This window comes from Diplotaxodon limnothrissa, linkage group LG11, assembly GCF_057381915.1.
Source record: "Diplotaxodon limnothrissa isolate DT_005_m linkage group LG11, D_limnothrissa_male_GT1.1, whole genome shotgun sequence".
NCBI classification, from domain to species: Eukaryota; Metazoa; Chordata; class Actinopteri; order Cichliformes; family Cichlidae; genus Diplotaxodon; species Diplotaxodon limnothrissa.
The window spans coordinates 20,275,029-20,292,481 of NC_140606.1; the positions used below are offsets into that span (position 1 = coordinate 20,275,029).

At 37.6% G+C, this 17,453-nt stretch overlaps 1 protein-coding gene across 1 annotated transcript in view; it reads left to right on the forward strand.

The window, feature by feature from the left end:
• The window catches only part of LOC146622649 (uncharacterized), a 31,166-nt gene that overhangs the window by 9,540 nt on the left and 4,173 nt on the right, over positions 1 to 17,453 (forward strand). The window contains exons 11-19 of the mRNA XM_085365318.1: positions 956 to 1,009; positions 1,506 to 1,559; positions 1,816 to 1,869; positions 2,789 to 2,833; positions 8,440 to 8,493; positions 8,576 to 8,629; positions 11,505 to 11,558; positions 15,097 to 15,168; positions 15,728 to 15,763. Of these exons, the coding sequence (XP_085221444.1) occupies positions 956 to 1,009; positions 1,506 to 1,559; positions 1,816 to 1,869; positions 2,789 to 2,833; positions 8,440 to 8,493; positions 8,576 to 8,629; positions 11,505 to 11,558; positions 15,097 to 15,168; positions 15,728 to 15,763 (477 nt within the window). The remainder of the gene's footprint in view (positions 1 to 955; positions 1,010 to 1,505; positions 1,560 to 1,815; positions 1,870 to 2,788; positions 2,834 to 8,439; positions 8,494 to 8,575; positions 8,630 to 11,504; positions 11,559 to 15,096; positions 15,169 to 15,727; positions 15,764 to 17,453) is intronic.

Genomic DNA, 17,453 nt, shown 5'->3' on the forward strand with positions numbered 1-17,453 from the left:
TTTTCGACTGCCCGGGACATTTAAACAATGGATACCTCCGTATAGAAGCCTATTGTGTCTAAAAATAAACATTTGTAATGAGTCATGTGAAGATTCATTAGCCAAATTAAGTGTTTACTGACAATTGTCAGTGATAGCGGACATCATCGTCACAATTCCAATCAATCCTCTCCACATAGACAAACATAAACACACTCGACTATTACTAAATCAAATTTAACACGCATACACAACGAAACAGAAGAAGAAGAGAACATCTGCACGTAGGCGGTAAGATCGGGTAGACCGGATCTGTACGGTCTGACTTTTGAACATGTGAGTAAGGATTGGGGAGTCCTGATCCGTAACTTTTTTTTTTTGGTCTACATTGTATTGAAATGTTTCATTATTGCAAACATTTTAACAGATACTTATTATTGTTAACATCTTAACAGATACGCTGACCCGTAACTATAATAAAATGCTTCGAGTGGAAGTAGATGCCTTTCGCACATGCGTGGTACGGATCGGGTTTCCGGTACGGATCGGGTAGTGACATGGTAAATCACTGAAGAGTTTTTGCCTGCAAAAGAATCCTGCTCTTGTGAACACAACAATTTCTTTCAAACCTCTAGAGTCGTTCTTCATATTAGGCACAAAGTTTCACTTTGACTCAGGAAAGAACATAAATTTTGATGTTCAAATTAGGACAAAAAATAAATGAATAAATGACACAATTAACTAAAATTATAAAGTGATGATGCAATTTTTAACGAATGGATGAGACAGCATTTTCCAGTTAATGTTTCAGTGCCACAATTCACCATAAATCACCACATTTTACCTTTGGCTAGACCCTGGATTGGGGAGATTAATATTATAGACATGGATTATATATTATAGACCCTAGAACTTGATGAGCTGATGGAGCCACACAACTGGAAAAGGTGGTAATTGAGTTTTTTGGTTATTTCAGGGTCGTCGTGGTGATGCTGGGCCTGCTGGAGGAAGAGGGACTAAAGGTATCAAGGTAAAAGAAAAAAAAAGAGTGATAACTATGTCCTCATGATAATTACACGACTGGAATACAACAACGCAGCTGTGTTTTATGTTCAGTAACATTTTGATGAGGCAAATGCTGAAATTATTTTATTAATCATTTATTAGTATCAGTATTTATAAACTCAAATATTAGTGGTTCTTTTCAATTTTTATCTTTATTTATTTATTTGGCCAAGTCAATAGGCCCATAAAGACATGGAAATAAACTGATTTTTATTGTTTTGTTTTTTTCTTAATAAATTATTGAATAAAATACTGGTTTAACAAGTAATAACAGTAACAATCAGTACTTGTTACTAAAGTGTATACAGTGTGTATATGATTTTTTTTTTATTTTAAGTTTCTGTATTTTATGAATTTATTTACACTGAATAATATAATAAAGTTTTTAACCATGTGTTTTGAATGCTCTGGTGGTTTATTAGTTTTTGGCACTTTGGATGGATGTGTTTTTTCTTTTTTAGGGCGCTCCTGGTGACAAAGGCAGACAAGGTCCTCAGGGAAGAGACGGACCAAAGGTATATAAGTATCACGTACTTAAATTCTTCAAAAAAGAAAATGTTTGGTGATTTCCCCTGGCACACAACTGAAGGTGGTTTAAAATGTCTATGATCAAAAACTGACAGTTTCTTTGCTTAAAAAAAAATAAAATTCTTTTTATTCTTCTGCATTATGTCTAGCTGTTTATTGCACAGTTTTTTGCTAACCAGCAGTGCCGGTTAAAGTCACAGCTGTCTTGGTGTCGATCTAAACATGTTTGTTCTTCGTCAAAAGGGTCAAACAGGAGCACCTGGGTTTCCAGGTGATGTTGGCGAGAGAGGCTACACTGTAAGACACATCATTACTGGTCATGGAAACTACCTAAACATCTTAACATTTACTCTATGTGTCATCATTTGATTTGAATTTTAATCTCATTTGACTTCCATAACCTTTCCTTTCTTGGCAATTTTTTTTTAAATCAAAAAATCGATTCAAAAAATTGTATCAAAGGTTTTTAAGACATCTGAAGATGCAGTTTCTCTGGTGTATTAATATATATCTGGGACTCTATTCAATTATGCATTAGTTATGTTATGCAATAGACAAAATATCTTCAAATATCTCGGCATGCTTGTTTTAATCAGCATAAAAGTGTATTAATAACTTCTCTGTCTGTGCAGTCCCAAGTTTGCTCAATCTGAGACGCACAGTAGTTAGTTTTACCTCTATTAGCAAATGAGCAGGAGGAAATTTCATTAGCTGTGAGCTGTGAGTTTGATTAAATCTACACGAAAGGCAGAGCGTACAACTTTTTTTTCCTAAGTCCTCCAAACACGCTTTTCAAACTGTCCCATTACACAGAACAGAGTCACAGATATAATTCCATAAACCTTTCCTGGGTTGAGGAGATTCACGTTTCTCTTTTCTTCGGGTTTCCATTACAACAAATACTGACGCATACTATAGCGGTACACATGTGACTCTGTCAAGGGTTGCCTTGTGGTTTAATCTTCCTTTATTTAATTGTGTTCCATCTACGTAGCAACAGATGATATCACTCAGACTCCTCCTTTTAAAGTGACACAAGCTCCTAAGCTTCAGGCTCTAGTACAAAGCGGCTTATTTAGTGTTTTCATTTCTAAAATTTCCCGAATTCACTGTTTTATATAATTTTCTTCTTCACGTCATATTTGAACTCATTTCTCTTTTTTCTCCTTTGATTTAAAAAAATCTGAGAACAATATTTCTTGTTTATCCTCCTCAGGGTTATCCTGGACAGCAAGGCCCAATCGGAAAGAGCGGTCCGAAGGTACACAAATAAACTGAGGCACTTTTATTCTGCTCAAATCTTTTTTTTCATGCCCAAGTGTCTGTATTTAAGTTCACCCAGTCATCCTTTCAGTTTCCAGATTATGGCCTTCATGATTCAGCCTGGGAAGAAAACTTTTGCATTTTATGAGTCTGAGAGTCACTCTGGCTCCTGGCCACATTTCACAGGAATCTCACATAAATATTATTACTGCCCAGAGGGTACTTCTTTTGTTTTTCCAGTTTGGATATCTCATTTCTGCCCTTTTGCGAAACCCACATCACAAACTAATGAATCAGCCATAAAAATAGCAAAACTGTCTAAAGCCAAGGCACACTGTTAAGAGCTGGTAAAACTCCCTACAAAAAAGCTAAAATAAAGGGAATGATGTAAATATGGGCAATTAAAGAATTTAGTATTAATGTAACACACAAACATATGCAGTGTTAGTTGACTCTAAGTACACACTTTATTAAGCTGAATAAATGACAAAAACACTTTTGTATAACAGTATACATCACTGGCTCTCAAACTTTTTCTAACCTATTTCAGCCTAGAAGCCAAAATAAGTTATAGCAACACACAATAAAAAAACAAAAAGAATAAAAATGGTTGAAGTTGAATTTTACTTAAATGTGCCAGCACAAGCACATGTATGTTTCCTTGCCTTCCCCCCCAAATATTGTATTGTAATTTATTCATTTGTTTAACTTTATATTTTTCACCTGTTTGCTGGCACCTCACCAGTGGTCCTACTGAGACTTCAGAGTAGTAGTCAGAAAAACTTCATGTTGACTGAAGGCTTTCAAAAGCCTCCTTCAGGAAAACCTTTTAAATAAATGATTAACAAGAAACAGAAACATTTTTATCGTATTAAAAATAAAATTAAAATAAAATTAACCACAACAAGAATAAAACAAGATGATTTGTAGGAGATCTTAATAATCTTTTTGCTCAGTTTTATCAGAAAATCAAAAAAAAAAACAAGATTTCTATCTTAATGCATGCTCAATCATCCAGGTAAGTAAATCTCCAAAAAGTTGATTCTGTTCATCTGGACGTAACGTTTTCAGTGGGAGAAACGTTTCGTCATTCATGCAGGTAAACAGCATATTTGCATAATGACTGAAACCAGCCCACTGAAGGAACAATGGCCTGGGAGGTCAGTTCCTTCATCATGATTATGCAAATTCTCATGACCATTGATCAACAACCACTGATCAAAGCCCATTGATCAATGGCCATGAGTACCATTCACAGAGAGTTGGGGAATGGCTGCAATCACAGCATTGTACGATGGCGAAAGATGTACCCTTAGGCCCCCTCCTCGATTCAGAGATGGTCTTTCCCTTTTCACGTAAATGGCCTCCTTGACTCAAACCAGCATTCCTCCCTGTCCAGGATGTGTACATCCTCATCATTGAAAGAGTGTCCACTGGCCTGTAGGTGTAAATGACAAAAGTCCAGCTGGGATAACCACATTTACTCAGGGCCTTCTTGATGTGATGATGTGATGTTCTTCTGCTTCCCTGGCTGCTGTGTCTGTGGGGATGGTGTTCACTCTGTGTTGTAGTGTCCTGATGACACCCAGTTTATACTCCAGTGGATGATGAGAGTCGAACCTTAAATACTGATCCGTATGCGTAGGTTTATGGTACACATCAGCTTTTAGCTGTCCCCCATTACAGATGGAAATCTCACAGTCTAACAAGGCTAACCTGCCACTTTTCATATCCAGATGAACAGAATCAACTTTTGGAGATCTCTATCAATGGAAATCACTGACTGAAAAATGTGTATGTATATTAAAAATTCTATCATATTGAGAAAAGTGTGGAAATATATAAGAAAATTTGGGAAAATACATAATAAAAGAAGAGGATGCACAGTTTCCAGTAACAAAATTCCAAATATTTAATGTGTGTCAGCTATTAACTAAGTGGATCATGTGACAAGTTGGGTTATTAGGCAACACGGAGCCAGAAAATGTGCTATATAAAGCAATTACACTAATTAACTAAAGATGACACACACACACACGAGATGAAAGGATGAAGATACCTAAAAATCTGTTTAACGAGTAGAAATCAGGAGTGTGCTTAGCTTATCTTAGCATACAGACTGGAAATGGAGGGAAAAGAACTTGTGTGGTTTAGACAGCAAAACCACCTACTTACTAAATAAGAAACTCTTTGGCAACCCTTAGTTTTCACAATATTTTTTTATTGCAACAAACTAAACTTATGACAGACGATCATGTTTGTCAATCAGTCACAAGCGGAAAAAGATAATTTCTTCCTGTGCTTCATATGACCTTTGTAATCTAAATGTGACACTGAAAAACGGGAAATATATTTGATCTGATATAACTGATGATAAGAAGATTCAATAAATCAATGTAGATTCTCATTGGTGGCAGGCAAAATCCCCATAAGCTGTTTTTCTCTCAGTAGGAAAGAAAGTAATTTTCTTGTGAGTCATTTCTAGCTCTTATAACTTTAGGTCTCCCTGAAACTTTAAGTTCAGAGAGGAAAAAAAATACCATATATTACACTTATTGCTATAGGGTTTTAAAAAAGTATATGTTTACCTTTACCTTTTCTGTCTATATGTAAGTGAGCTATAGAAGCCAAAAAGAAAGTAGAAAAATGAAAAGTTTCAGTGATGTAATCAAAGTAAAGTAGAAACTGGAAGCACTGGATTAAATCACTGTATTAGCTGTTTTGGCAGAGAATCAAAAACACAGAGTAGTTTCTGAACTTTCCCAAAGAGTTCTCTATTACTTTGATCTCAGCCATCTGACTTTTTGTTGAATATTTTTACACTTACAGAGATGTTTACTGAAAAGTTTCTGTACAAAATTCTCACTAAAATACTGAGTCAAACTGAGAAATGCATGAACACCGGTGTCTAATAAGAGTGCCAGTATAACAAAACTGAGGCTAAGGTTCTTTGAAGAGCTGTAGTTGAAGGGTAGTAAGTAAAAGTGAAAGTAAAGAGTAAAAGTGAGTACAGGAGTTATCTTAATTTGACTTGGTTCCCAGAAAATCTATTTAACCTGTTTAACCAGTTCACAACCATTTAACAGTGTGCTGCTGCCAAAGTTATTTATAATGTGTAATGTAATGAACAACCCAAGTTTTTGTTTAACTAGTTTCACACACAGCAGCACGTCAGTGTGATTCACTGACAGGAACAAACAACTCAAAATTTCATTAATCGGTTTTCTCTTAGGATTTCCTGAAGCTGAAGCGGTTCTGATCATTATATGATTATCAGTTGATTCACTGAGTCGTTAAAAAGTAGATTAGCTAGTTACATTTTCTGGAGCCCGTTATTCTTACCACTCCTTTTTATTTTACTTTTTTCCTGAGTCATTTTACCTAATTTCTTTCTGATTGCATCTTGATCCTTGAATCCTAATCCTATCCTAAGATAAAGTGTAGAAGTAGATCAAAGATACATCTTTTACTCTTTGGGAACATTTTTGTAGCGTTTTGACTCACACATAGTTTCCTTGAAGTCTGTGTGTCAGAATCAGAATCAGAATCAGAAACTTTATTGTCATTGTCATGAGAACAACGAAATTAAGAATGGTCCCCGATCATTGCATCATCCCTAGCAATATCAAAATATAAATAAAACAGAATGGGAATAAAACTGTGTTCAGACTGTTCAGATTCAATTAAGTTTGTTGCTCACAAAGTTTTTAAAAGCACATTATGTAATATTATTGCTGTTCATACACTTTGTGCTTTCAGTGATTTTTTTTTTATTGTGTGATACAGGGAGTGCAGAATTATTAGGAAAGTTGTATTTTTGAGGAATAATTTTATTATTGAACAACAACCATGTTCTCAATGAACCCAAAAAACTCATTAATATCAAAGCTGAATGTTTTTGGAAGTAGTTTTTAGTTTGTTTTTTGTTTTAGCTATTTTAGGGGGATATCTGTGTGTGCAGGTGACTATTACTGTGCATAATTATTAGGCAACTTAACAAAAAACAAATATATACCCATTTCAATCATTTATTTTTACCAGTGAGACCAATATAACATCTCCACATTCACAAATATACATTTCTGACATTCAAAAACAAAACAAAAATAAATCAGCGACCAATATAGCCACCTTTCTTTGCAAGGACACTCAAAAGCCTGCCATCCATGGATTCTGTCAGTGTTTTGATCTGTTCACCATCAACATTGCGTGCAGCAGCAACCACAGCCTCCCAGACACTGTTCAGAGAGGTGTACTGTTTTCCCTCCTTGTAAATCTCACATTTGATGATGGACCACAGGTTCTCAATGGGGTTCAGATCAGGTGAACAAGGAGGCCATGTCATTAGTTTTTCTTCTTTTATACCCTTTCTTGCCAGCCACGCTGTGGAGTACTTGGACGCGTGTGATGGAGCATTGTCCTGCATGAAAATCATGTTTTTCTTGAAGGATGCAGACTTCTTCCTGTACCACTGCTTGAAGAAGGTGTCTTCCAGAAACTGGCAGTAGGACTGGGAGTTGAGCTTGACTCCATCCTCAACCCGAAAAGGCCCCACAAGTTCATCTTTGATGATACCAGCCCAAACCAGTACTCCACCTCCACCTTGCTGGCGTCTGAGTCGGACTGGAGCTCTCTGCCCTTTACCAATCCAGCCACGGGCCCATCCATCTGGCCCATCAAGACTCACTCTCATTTCATCAGTCCATAAAACCTTAGAAAAATCAGTCTTGAGATATTTCTTGGCCCAGTCTTGACGTTTCAGCTTGTGTGTCTTGTTCAGTGGTGGTCGTCTTTCAGCCTTTCTTACCTTGGCCATGTCTCTGAGTATTGCACACTTTGTGCTTTTGGGCACTCCAGTGATGTTGCAGCTCTGAAATATGGCCAAACTGGTGGCAAGTGGCATCTTGGCAGCTGCACGCTTGACTTTTCTCAGTTCATGGGCAGTTATTTTGCGCCTTGGTTTTTCCACACGCTTCTTGCGACCCTGTTGACTATTTTGAATGAAACGCTTGATTGTTCGATGATCACGCTTCAGAAGCTTTGCAATTTTGTGACTGCTGCATCCCTCTGCAAGATATCTCACTATTTTTGACTTTTCTGAGCCTGTCAAGTCCTTCTTTTGACCCATTTTGCCAAAGGAAAGGAAGTTGCCTAATAATTATGCACACCTGATAGAGGGTGTTGATGTCATTAGACCACACCCCTTCTCATTACAGAGTTGCACATCACCTAATATGCTTAATTGGTGGTAGGCTTTCGAGCCTATACAGCTTGGAGTAAGACAACATGCATGAAGAGGATGATGTGGACAAAATACTCATTTGCCTAATAATTCTGCACTCCCTGTATGTGCATCTTCACCAGTAGTGTTTCTTTGTTTTTCTTCTATGTTTCTTCTTATGTATAGTATAGTAGAAAAAGTGCTATATAAGAACCAGTCCATTTCACATTTATCATCCTTTCAATATGCCTTTTGAGTTTTGTAGTTTTAGCAGTCATTAAAACTTTTCATTTTGGATGACGTTTTGCAATATATTAAAAAAATTTATAGACAATCTTTGCTTTTTGTCTGATTATATCCTTCTCTCCTTCGGTCTCTTTCAGGGGACTAAAGGTTACAGTGGCTTGCCAGGACGAGGTGGTGACCCTGGAGAAGATGTGAGTAGATTAGAAGTAAAAGAAAAACTGTGCACTTGTTTCTATGTCTACAACCATTGACTCCTACCTTTTGTTTCCACAGGGTCCTATAGGAGTCCCAGGGTTTATGGGAGAACCGGGGCCATTTGGTGCCAAGGTAACCACAGGCAGAACAAGGCTTTGTTGTAAACATCCAGTTCATGTTTCTAAGAAATTGCATGAACCTCAGTAGTCATTTCATTGGAGAACACAGAGCTACGACTTCAGAACATGTAATTCCTACATGAATAAAAACATTGCGCTCTATCTGCTCAAGTACCAAATAAGCAGAAATAATTTGGTTCAAATTGCAAACTTCTCATTTTGTCTGTGCCCCACTGTTTGGAGTAGACATCATAGTTATAAGTTAGTTTTTACTTCCTGGTATTTTCTGAGTCAGTGTCTCTTTGTTTTATACTAATTGCATAAATAGCAGAATTTTTTGCGAGTCATAAAAAGAGTCTGGACTATTCAGTGTTGTCTAACTTACAAAACATGTTGCAGGGTCTCTGATTATTCCTCAAAATGACTCATGACATGACTCATTTTCCTGATGAAGTACTACGCAATTTCGTGAAAAACTAAACACATGTCAACAGATTTTAGAACTACCTTTAGCAGAAATAACCAGAATTAATGGTTTTCTGTATGACTAGAAGTCTCTCATATCGTTGTGTTCATGTACAGCATTCTTAAGGTCCACATCATTTCAGTCAGTTTCAAGTCCGGACTTTGACTGCACCATTGCAACACCTCAATTCTTTTCTTTTTCGTTCATTGTGTTGTAGAGTTACTGCTGTGCTAGGCAGCATTATCCTGTTTCATGATTGACATTTGACCAAGCTTTAGCTGCCAGACAGATGGTCTCACATGGTTGGGATTGAGGGTCGCGAATGCCAATAGGTTCAATCCGGTCTTTAAGTGATGATGTGATGAACCCTCCTTTCGGGCCCAAACTACCCTGCGTTTATTAAGGCTGTTGTGTTTTTAACATGTTTTAATGCTTTGTATCTTATCCTATCTTATCCTATTCTTATCAACAAGCCCTAAAAACTGTCAGTGATCACTGTTGGCCTCTCTCGGTTTTTATTACCGCTATTTATTTTAAAGCTCAGTTTTTAAAACCTTACGTTGTAACTACAGCCCAGCTAATAGAGCAATAAATTAATGATTAACCTCGCATTGTGGATGGATTATCTCAGTTTTTCTCTTGACTGAAGTTTGGTCCGTTTACATCATCCTGCCATGCAATTGCATTTGTCCCTAACAATCAGGATCCCTCACTATTGAGTGGAAAAAAGTTAGCGTTCATCCTCCAGCTTCACTGTGTTTATATTATGCTAACATAGCTGTGTCGCTAGTGTCGTAGCACATCATTATATACCAGCTAGCCCAACTTCAGCAACCCTACAAACGTCACTTCTGTTTAGTATTTTGTCTTCATTTATGTTGGACGTGATAGCAGAGGTGTACGTCTTAATTTTTTTTCCAGAAATCTCTCAGTCAGAACATGGTATATTATATTTAGACGGAAACTAGCAAGCTAACTTCTAACGCTGTTGAATTTAATAAATTCTGTTTTCATGGATGCCTGGATGTTAAACTTCATTGTTACACCTGGTAAAGCAGCCACACGGATCATAGTATTACAGATGAAAGAATTTAGACAGTTTTTCAACTCTCAGTGATGCCGCAGTGATCGTTTGACTTAGGGACCTGCGGCAGAGTTTGGGCACAGACACGGCTAATGACGTCAGACTTAAAGACCGGATAAACTGGTCCACAGGGCAAGTACCGTTGTGGGGATGGACTCTCTTGAGGTGGTTTCAGAGAGGCGGCTGTACAAGACAAGGACAATGCTGGACAGTACCGCCCATACACTCCATGAAATCTTGGCCAGTAACAAGAGAGACACGGAGATTACCCCAATGCACTACTGAACGACGCAGGAAATCATTCCTGCCTGTGCATCTCTGTACAACTCATCCATGTAAAGCACAAGTACACACTGCAATAATTGTACACCCATTGTACATTCTCTACAAAAAACAAAACAAAGTACAGTGTGATAAGATGGGCACCTAAATGTCAACCATATATGTTTAATTTGTGTAATATACTGGAATATTTATAATTAGGGCTATTTATATCTATTAGAGTCATTTTGTTGTATTTTACGACTTTCATATATGGTATTATTTATTTAGTTTATTTTATAAGAACAATAACTAATGTATTCTGGTTCTGACTCTAGAATACTTTGGCATACACAGGAAATCATGTTCAATTCAATAATTTTGAAGTGCCCAGGCTCGAAAACAAGCTCAAATCATCACCCCTTTTTTTTTTTTCTTATTGGACTGTCGTCAACTTTGACAGTTTGCTGAGGACTTTAGGATCTCAGATGTAGCTCTTGGGTTTTTTGCAGTTTCTTTGAGCACTGCATGGTATTGTGTTAATGCACACCTAAATGCTCCAGAAAAAATTTATGCTTTTTATAAATGTTCACACTTGCTGATGATCAGCTAATCAAGTGGATTTGATTTGGATTTCCGTAGTTAATTCCTATGGAAGCAGTAAATGTGTACCTTTTTTCAAAGGACTGTAAAATTCCAGTGAAAACCTTTTTTTTTCTTTTTTTTTTTTACTGTAGTTCTGCAATACTGTGGCCTTAACAGCAACACACAGCTGTAGCATATACCCTGGACCACCAATGTTTCTTTCACCATATGACTCCTTTTGTAAAAGTCATTGGAAAAATAGATCCTAAAGCCACCTACTGTACCAGGAATTAGCCCCAAAGGTGGTTTCTATACACTGAATGGTGCTTAAATGTCAGGACAGGTTGTTGTTAACATGATACTGAAATGTGAACTGTGGAAGTTACAGTCATAAAACTTTATAGGTTATTGTCATCCAGACACAAACTGGGCTCTAGTGTCTATTTTGTGTTTTCTTCCTTTAACCTGTTATTACCTGCTCTTCCTTGGCAGGGGAGTAAAGGCGATGGTGGCATCAGAGGACCTCGAGGCAGAGTGGGCGCTGGGGTGAGTGAGTGGCGTCACAGTTATAATACAATGTGGGAAAGACAAATTGCAAAATTTAGATACCCATAACCACTTAAATGTCTTGAAACACCAATCATGAAAAACACATAAATTTTCAATTGATCACACTTAGGAAAGCCCAGTCAATTAACTCAAAAACTCACTTTCAGTTTTTCCTTTTTTCTCCCACAGTCCATTTCCGTGTTTGGTTCTTTTCCTTATTTACAAACATACAACAGCTCTTGTGACAATTCCCACAATAAATCACGCCCATTCCAGTTCTTCTTTTGTTCCCTTAAACTGGAGGATTTTCCCATGAGCAAAAGAGTTACTTTTGCACATGTGTTTTACTTACAGGCCAGTCCAGTCTTTCTAGTCCAGTGATCTCAGGTCCCTGCCTGTCACAAGTGGTTCTCAGACTTTTTCTGGAATGCCCCGCTGCAGGAGCTGAAATACAGTTTATTCCCAATGCCCCACAATTTTTTATCAATCATTAAATGTAAGAAAGGATCCAAAATGTACGCTATATGGACAAAAAAGACCACCTCTGAATTCAGGTATTTTTAGCCCCATTTCCACAAGGTGCACAAAATGTAGCACCAAGCCATGCAGTAATGGTTAAAAAAGAAGCCATTTTGCGAAAATCTTACCTTCTTGATATTCAGTGATAAATTTTAAGTGTTGTTATTGCTTAAGAACGGCAGCAATTCAGACATGGAGTGGAAGATCACTGTTCAAATTACAGAGCAGGGTTTCTGAATACTGAGGTGCATTGTGCGATAAATTAAAGTAAGAGTTCCAAACCCCCTCTGGCTTAAACAGTAGCACAAAAACTGAGCTTCATGATACGGACTTCGATGGCCAAGCAGTTCCTGTACATCTATTATGCAGCTGCCCCAGTGCTTTTGTCCATGTAATGTTAGTGAAATACAACAGGTAAGAATTATAAGAACATTGGCAACATTGTCTTAAGAACAACTTATTATTTTTAGAATGTCATGTTGCCAGTGCCAAAGTTTTCATTTGGGAAGGTGGGTGACAATCACTTAACAGAGGTGATGACTTACGACACCAGCTGTCATTCACCTACAGTCCAGTCTCGAGATCCCTCCCCAGGTGTTTCAACCGCAACTCGCACCTTGTCTGGGTGACCTCCAGAGCTCAAACTATGAGCTCTTGAGCTCGATGATGGAGTTGGGCAACATCTTACAAAGATTTCACACTTTCACACAACTCAGTGACCGAATGACCCAATGCTTTTTTCACTCCTTGACTCATGTGACATCTCAGATGATTATTAATGTGTCAACAACCCTGAAGACCACTTCCAGTTCCCACTGGAGGTTAATACTGCATACTGTGTTAATTCTAACCCGCTCCTGAATAACTTGGAAGTCGGGTTAGAATTGTGGAACAAAGTTCCCAATTGAAAAGATGGAGCATACCAACATGGCAGCACTGAATGTAAACAATAGTAAAACTGCAAACTTTTATTCTGTACTCCAACTCTTGTGTATTTTTCACTCATTAAATAAGTCCTATGCAGAGCAGTGATCAGGTTCTATCCACAAATGTGTTTTTTTAAGCATAAAGAATAAATATTATGCTTTATTTCTAGTGATACCTGAATGGCTCTAGCTTGCTGACAGTCAAAAGAAATTCTGTTTTTCTTGGAGCGCTCTAACTCTGGAGTGATGCCACTCCCGACTTCCAAGATATCTGGAATCTGGAATGCAGCATAAATCCCTGGAACTTTAAAACAGCCTCTTGGATGAGAGGAGAAACATCTTCACAAACCTAAAAAAGTCCACTTGGTTTCTTTTTAGGCACTCGAGACTACCATGTCCTGGATGACTAAGAACCTACACTGACAATCAGTAAACTAAATACATATAACCTTTCATCAAAAACAAAACACAAATCTTCATAGCCAGTTTGTAAAAGTAGTTTTCCCAATAACAGAAACAAATTACTGAGAAAGAACCCTATGACCACCTGGGTTATCTGGTCTGAGAAGCCAAAAAGTTACACATGGGTTTAAATTGAGTAATAGGGACAGACCCTTTGGTTATCGCGACATCTGCTGCTTCGTTGTTATTCATTGTCTTACCACTCTTTGGCCAGTCCCATGTAAATGTCAAACTAATGTTGTGTGAAATCTATGGTCTCTGTAGGCTTAGGGGAACTTTAGCAGTTGCATTTAGCCTTTATATGCCAGTGTTTTTTTTTTCTTTTTAATTTTCTGGGAGATACCAAAGGGAAGTGAAACATATTGCTAGACATAAACAAATTCATATCTGTTTTTATCCATGAAGATAATATGAATAATAGGGCTGCATTTTATTTAAGAAATAGAAATTGAAAGCAGAAAACGTCAAACAGTTACAGATGAATGCGGTGAGATTATTTATAATCCTGGGAAATATCAAACCTAACAAATTATTTACAAAAATATATTGAATCTGAGTACATTCAAGCTATTTACTGGATGCACAGAATAGATACTTAGCAGTGGACTGATTTTTTTTTTTAATTCTTTCTCAGTTCAGCTGATCTAAGTTATGGAAACTGTCCATAGATCAGTGAATTGCAAGTCAGGGAAAATCCAGAAGTGGAAGTGAAGATAGCAGTTTTCATTAAAACATAACACTGTACAACTTTTAGCAGCTGTTCTACTGAATAAGTAAAGAATTTTCCCAAAGCTCAAATCAGCAGATTATTTTGGCATGAATCCAGTCAATGAAACCCATGTGACCTTAACAGTGAAACTATGAAAAGAGGATATCGCTAATAGTAAAAAAAACAAATAACAAACACACTGTTAGTTTGGATTATAGCTAATAGATCCAACAGGCAAACTTAATGTATTTTTATGTGTCTCTAATATACTTTAATCCAGAGTTACATATCTGGAACATCTGGAGAAGAGGTTGACAGAGAGATGAGAAGCTCAGTAAACTGGTGACTGACCATACAGTGCTTTTACATTTTTTCATTACAGTGGATTCTATCAGTTAAATCCTGAGTAATTATTTCAAAGTTGGTGTTCAGAGAACTTTTCAAAACCAAACATTGCTTTAAGCGCAGCATACCTGATATATACTTTGGCATATAGAAATGTAAGTGGTTGATGGATTTCCTTCAAATTCAGAGAAAACAACAAGTAACCCCAGCATAGACCCTTGTGGCACTCCACAAGATATTTATTCAGAGAAATGCAGATTTTTTCCCCCATTACTTGTTTTAGTCTTGACATGAATGTGATTTCAAAATGACTGAGTCAGTTTCAGTAAGACTGTTGATTATTCTGATGAAAGTCTTTTGACTGATTATTGTAATGTAAATAATATCGTTAAGTGACCAATTGTTTGATTTTCATATCTCATCATCGTCTATTCAAAGTTACCGTATAGGCAATAGCTTAAGATTTCTTTAGCTGTTTTTAATATAATTGTAAAAACAGCAGAAATGAAAGATAAAATATTTGCTCAGCGCAAGCCTATTTAATTTTCAGTTGCTTTTTTTATTTGTTCAACAGGGAGCCCAAGGAGAACAAGGAGATGCTGGAATACCAGGAAAACCAGGAGCAAAGGGCCTCCAAGGCCCAAAAGTGTGTGCACGCAATACTCTGTGTTCAACATCTTCAAGGATTTCTCTCTTCTATCTTTCAGTCTTTTAAGAAATATTAAACATTGCATTGTTTTTGCTGCACCAAAAACCTCCTTACACTTGATTTTGTCAGCAAATTACCACAGTTGCCAGTAGTTTGTTTTGAAGACACCAACCTGTCTGCAAACACTTGCCAACTACTCAAAAGAGCAGTAGTGAAACTTGAAAAAAGTGCCACCAAAAGTCAGCAAATAGTGAGTTTTTGCAGACAGTTCTGTGTCTTCCACGCAGTCTCCTAGTGACCAAAACAATGGGTGGTTACCAGGCGGTTTTGCAGTCAGGATTACTGTATTAGCAACTTGTAATAAACTAATAAAAGCAGTTATAGTTTAAATATTAACTTAAGTATTGTGCTAATCATTCTATTTGTGTTAGTTTAGTGTTTAGTCATTCTTCCAAATGTCTTCCACACATTTTGATAATTTTCAGAACTGACCAACAGACCTTTAATATCAAGATATATTATTTAGTTGTGTGTTTAATTGATTTTTTTTTAACAGGGGCCAAAAGGTGAGACGGGACCTGATGGGGAGAAGGTGAGTTCTTTAACTATACAGTCAAACTGCATTACAAAAGTAAAATAAAATAAAGGTATAGCGACTGTAACTTGTGACCTTTTGTATGCCTAAAAGACCAGACACACTTTCACTTGTAAACAAAACAAAACATAACACATTAGCTACCAGAGAGTGCTGACTCAAAATTCAAATTCAGTTCAGGCTTTGATGAAAACTCTGAGTCAGTGAAAACAGACAAACAATCTTTTGTCAGTTGTATGGTCAGAATAAGTAGCTAGTTAAATACTTTCCTATTTACAATCGCTTTCATGTGTCTGTGTGTGGACGGAGGTGCGGTTTGAATAGCTAAGTTGGGGAGTTCCCTTGTCTGTGTTGTCAGAGTTTTGTTGTGTTTGACATGAACTTTGTTGGGTATTATTTAGTGTCAAGGCTCAGGGGCTGCTAGTGTTTGTGTGTGTGCTTAAGGCTTAAGGCTTTCTTTTATCTCATGGGTGTAGCAGTTTCTCATTTATGTTGGAGTAGAATAAACGGAGGAAAAAACTACCATAGCAGTAAAACCACATGTCTTAATATTGTTGAGATCTAATTCAAAATGAAAGTTGGAAGGTTGTCGCTCCACTCGTAAATTTGGCTGAAAGTTAAAAATACTTTTCCTTTTCAACACATCTGCAAACTACTCAGTCCCCCACCAGATTAACACCCTCTTCCTATGAGGCAGCAACTATAGCACCACCATGATGTCCTCAGAGTAGAGCTGCTGCTCCTCCAGATTAAAAGGAGCCAGTTGAGGTGGTTCGGGCATCTGACTAGGATGCCTCCTGGGTGAGGTCTTCTGGGCATGTCCCACCGGGAGGATGCCCCGAGGCAGACCAAGGACACGCTGGAGAGATTATATCTCTCGGCTGGCCTGGGAACGCCTTGGTGTTCCCTCAGATAAGCTAGAGGAGGTGGCTGGGGAGAGGGAGGTCTGGGCTTCTCTGCTTAACTGCTGACATCTTGTGATGGTTGTAGAAACATGATCAAAATTTCTTAGTTGGCACTTTTTATTTCTTTATTTAATATTTGGTATTAAGTTGGCAGCAGCATAAAGAAGGTCGGGGAAGGGGGGCACAGACGTATCAGCATGGGGCCTATCAGTCCATCTTAATCATTTTTATCCTTCATGTTACCAGCATATTAAACATAAACAGAATACAGACTAAAGAGTAATTTACTGCAAGAAGCAAAAATAATAGCAAACTAATGCTATCATTTTTCTGTAAAGCAAATTTACCTACAGGTATAAATAAAGTAACCTTGAACCTTGATGTCCAAGATCTGTCCTGAGACCTCCTCCAGGACATGCCTTCGGAGACATCCAGTAGGCTTCCTGCCCTAACCACTTCAGCTGGCTTCTTTTGATGTGAAGGAATACCAGCTGTACTTTGAGTTCCTCCCGAATGGCCAAGCTCAGAACCCTCACTCTGAGCATGAGCATAAACATGCTTTGGACAAAGTTGTGCTGCAGTCTTATTCTTTCAGTTACTACACTGAGGTGGTGGCTCAGATGAGGGTGGAGATGTAGAATGAGCCATAAACTGAAAGCTTCACTTTCAACCCCAGCTCTCTCTTCACCACAGCAGAACAGTGCAGTATCTGTGTTACAGCAGATGCCTCACCAATCAGTCTCCCAGTCTCTTGCTCTTTTCTTCCCTCACTCATGAAGCAG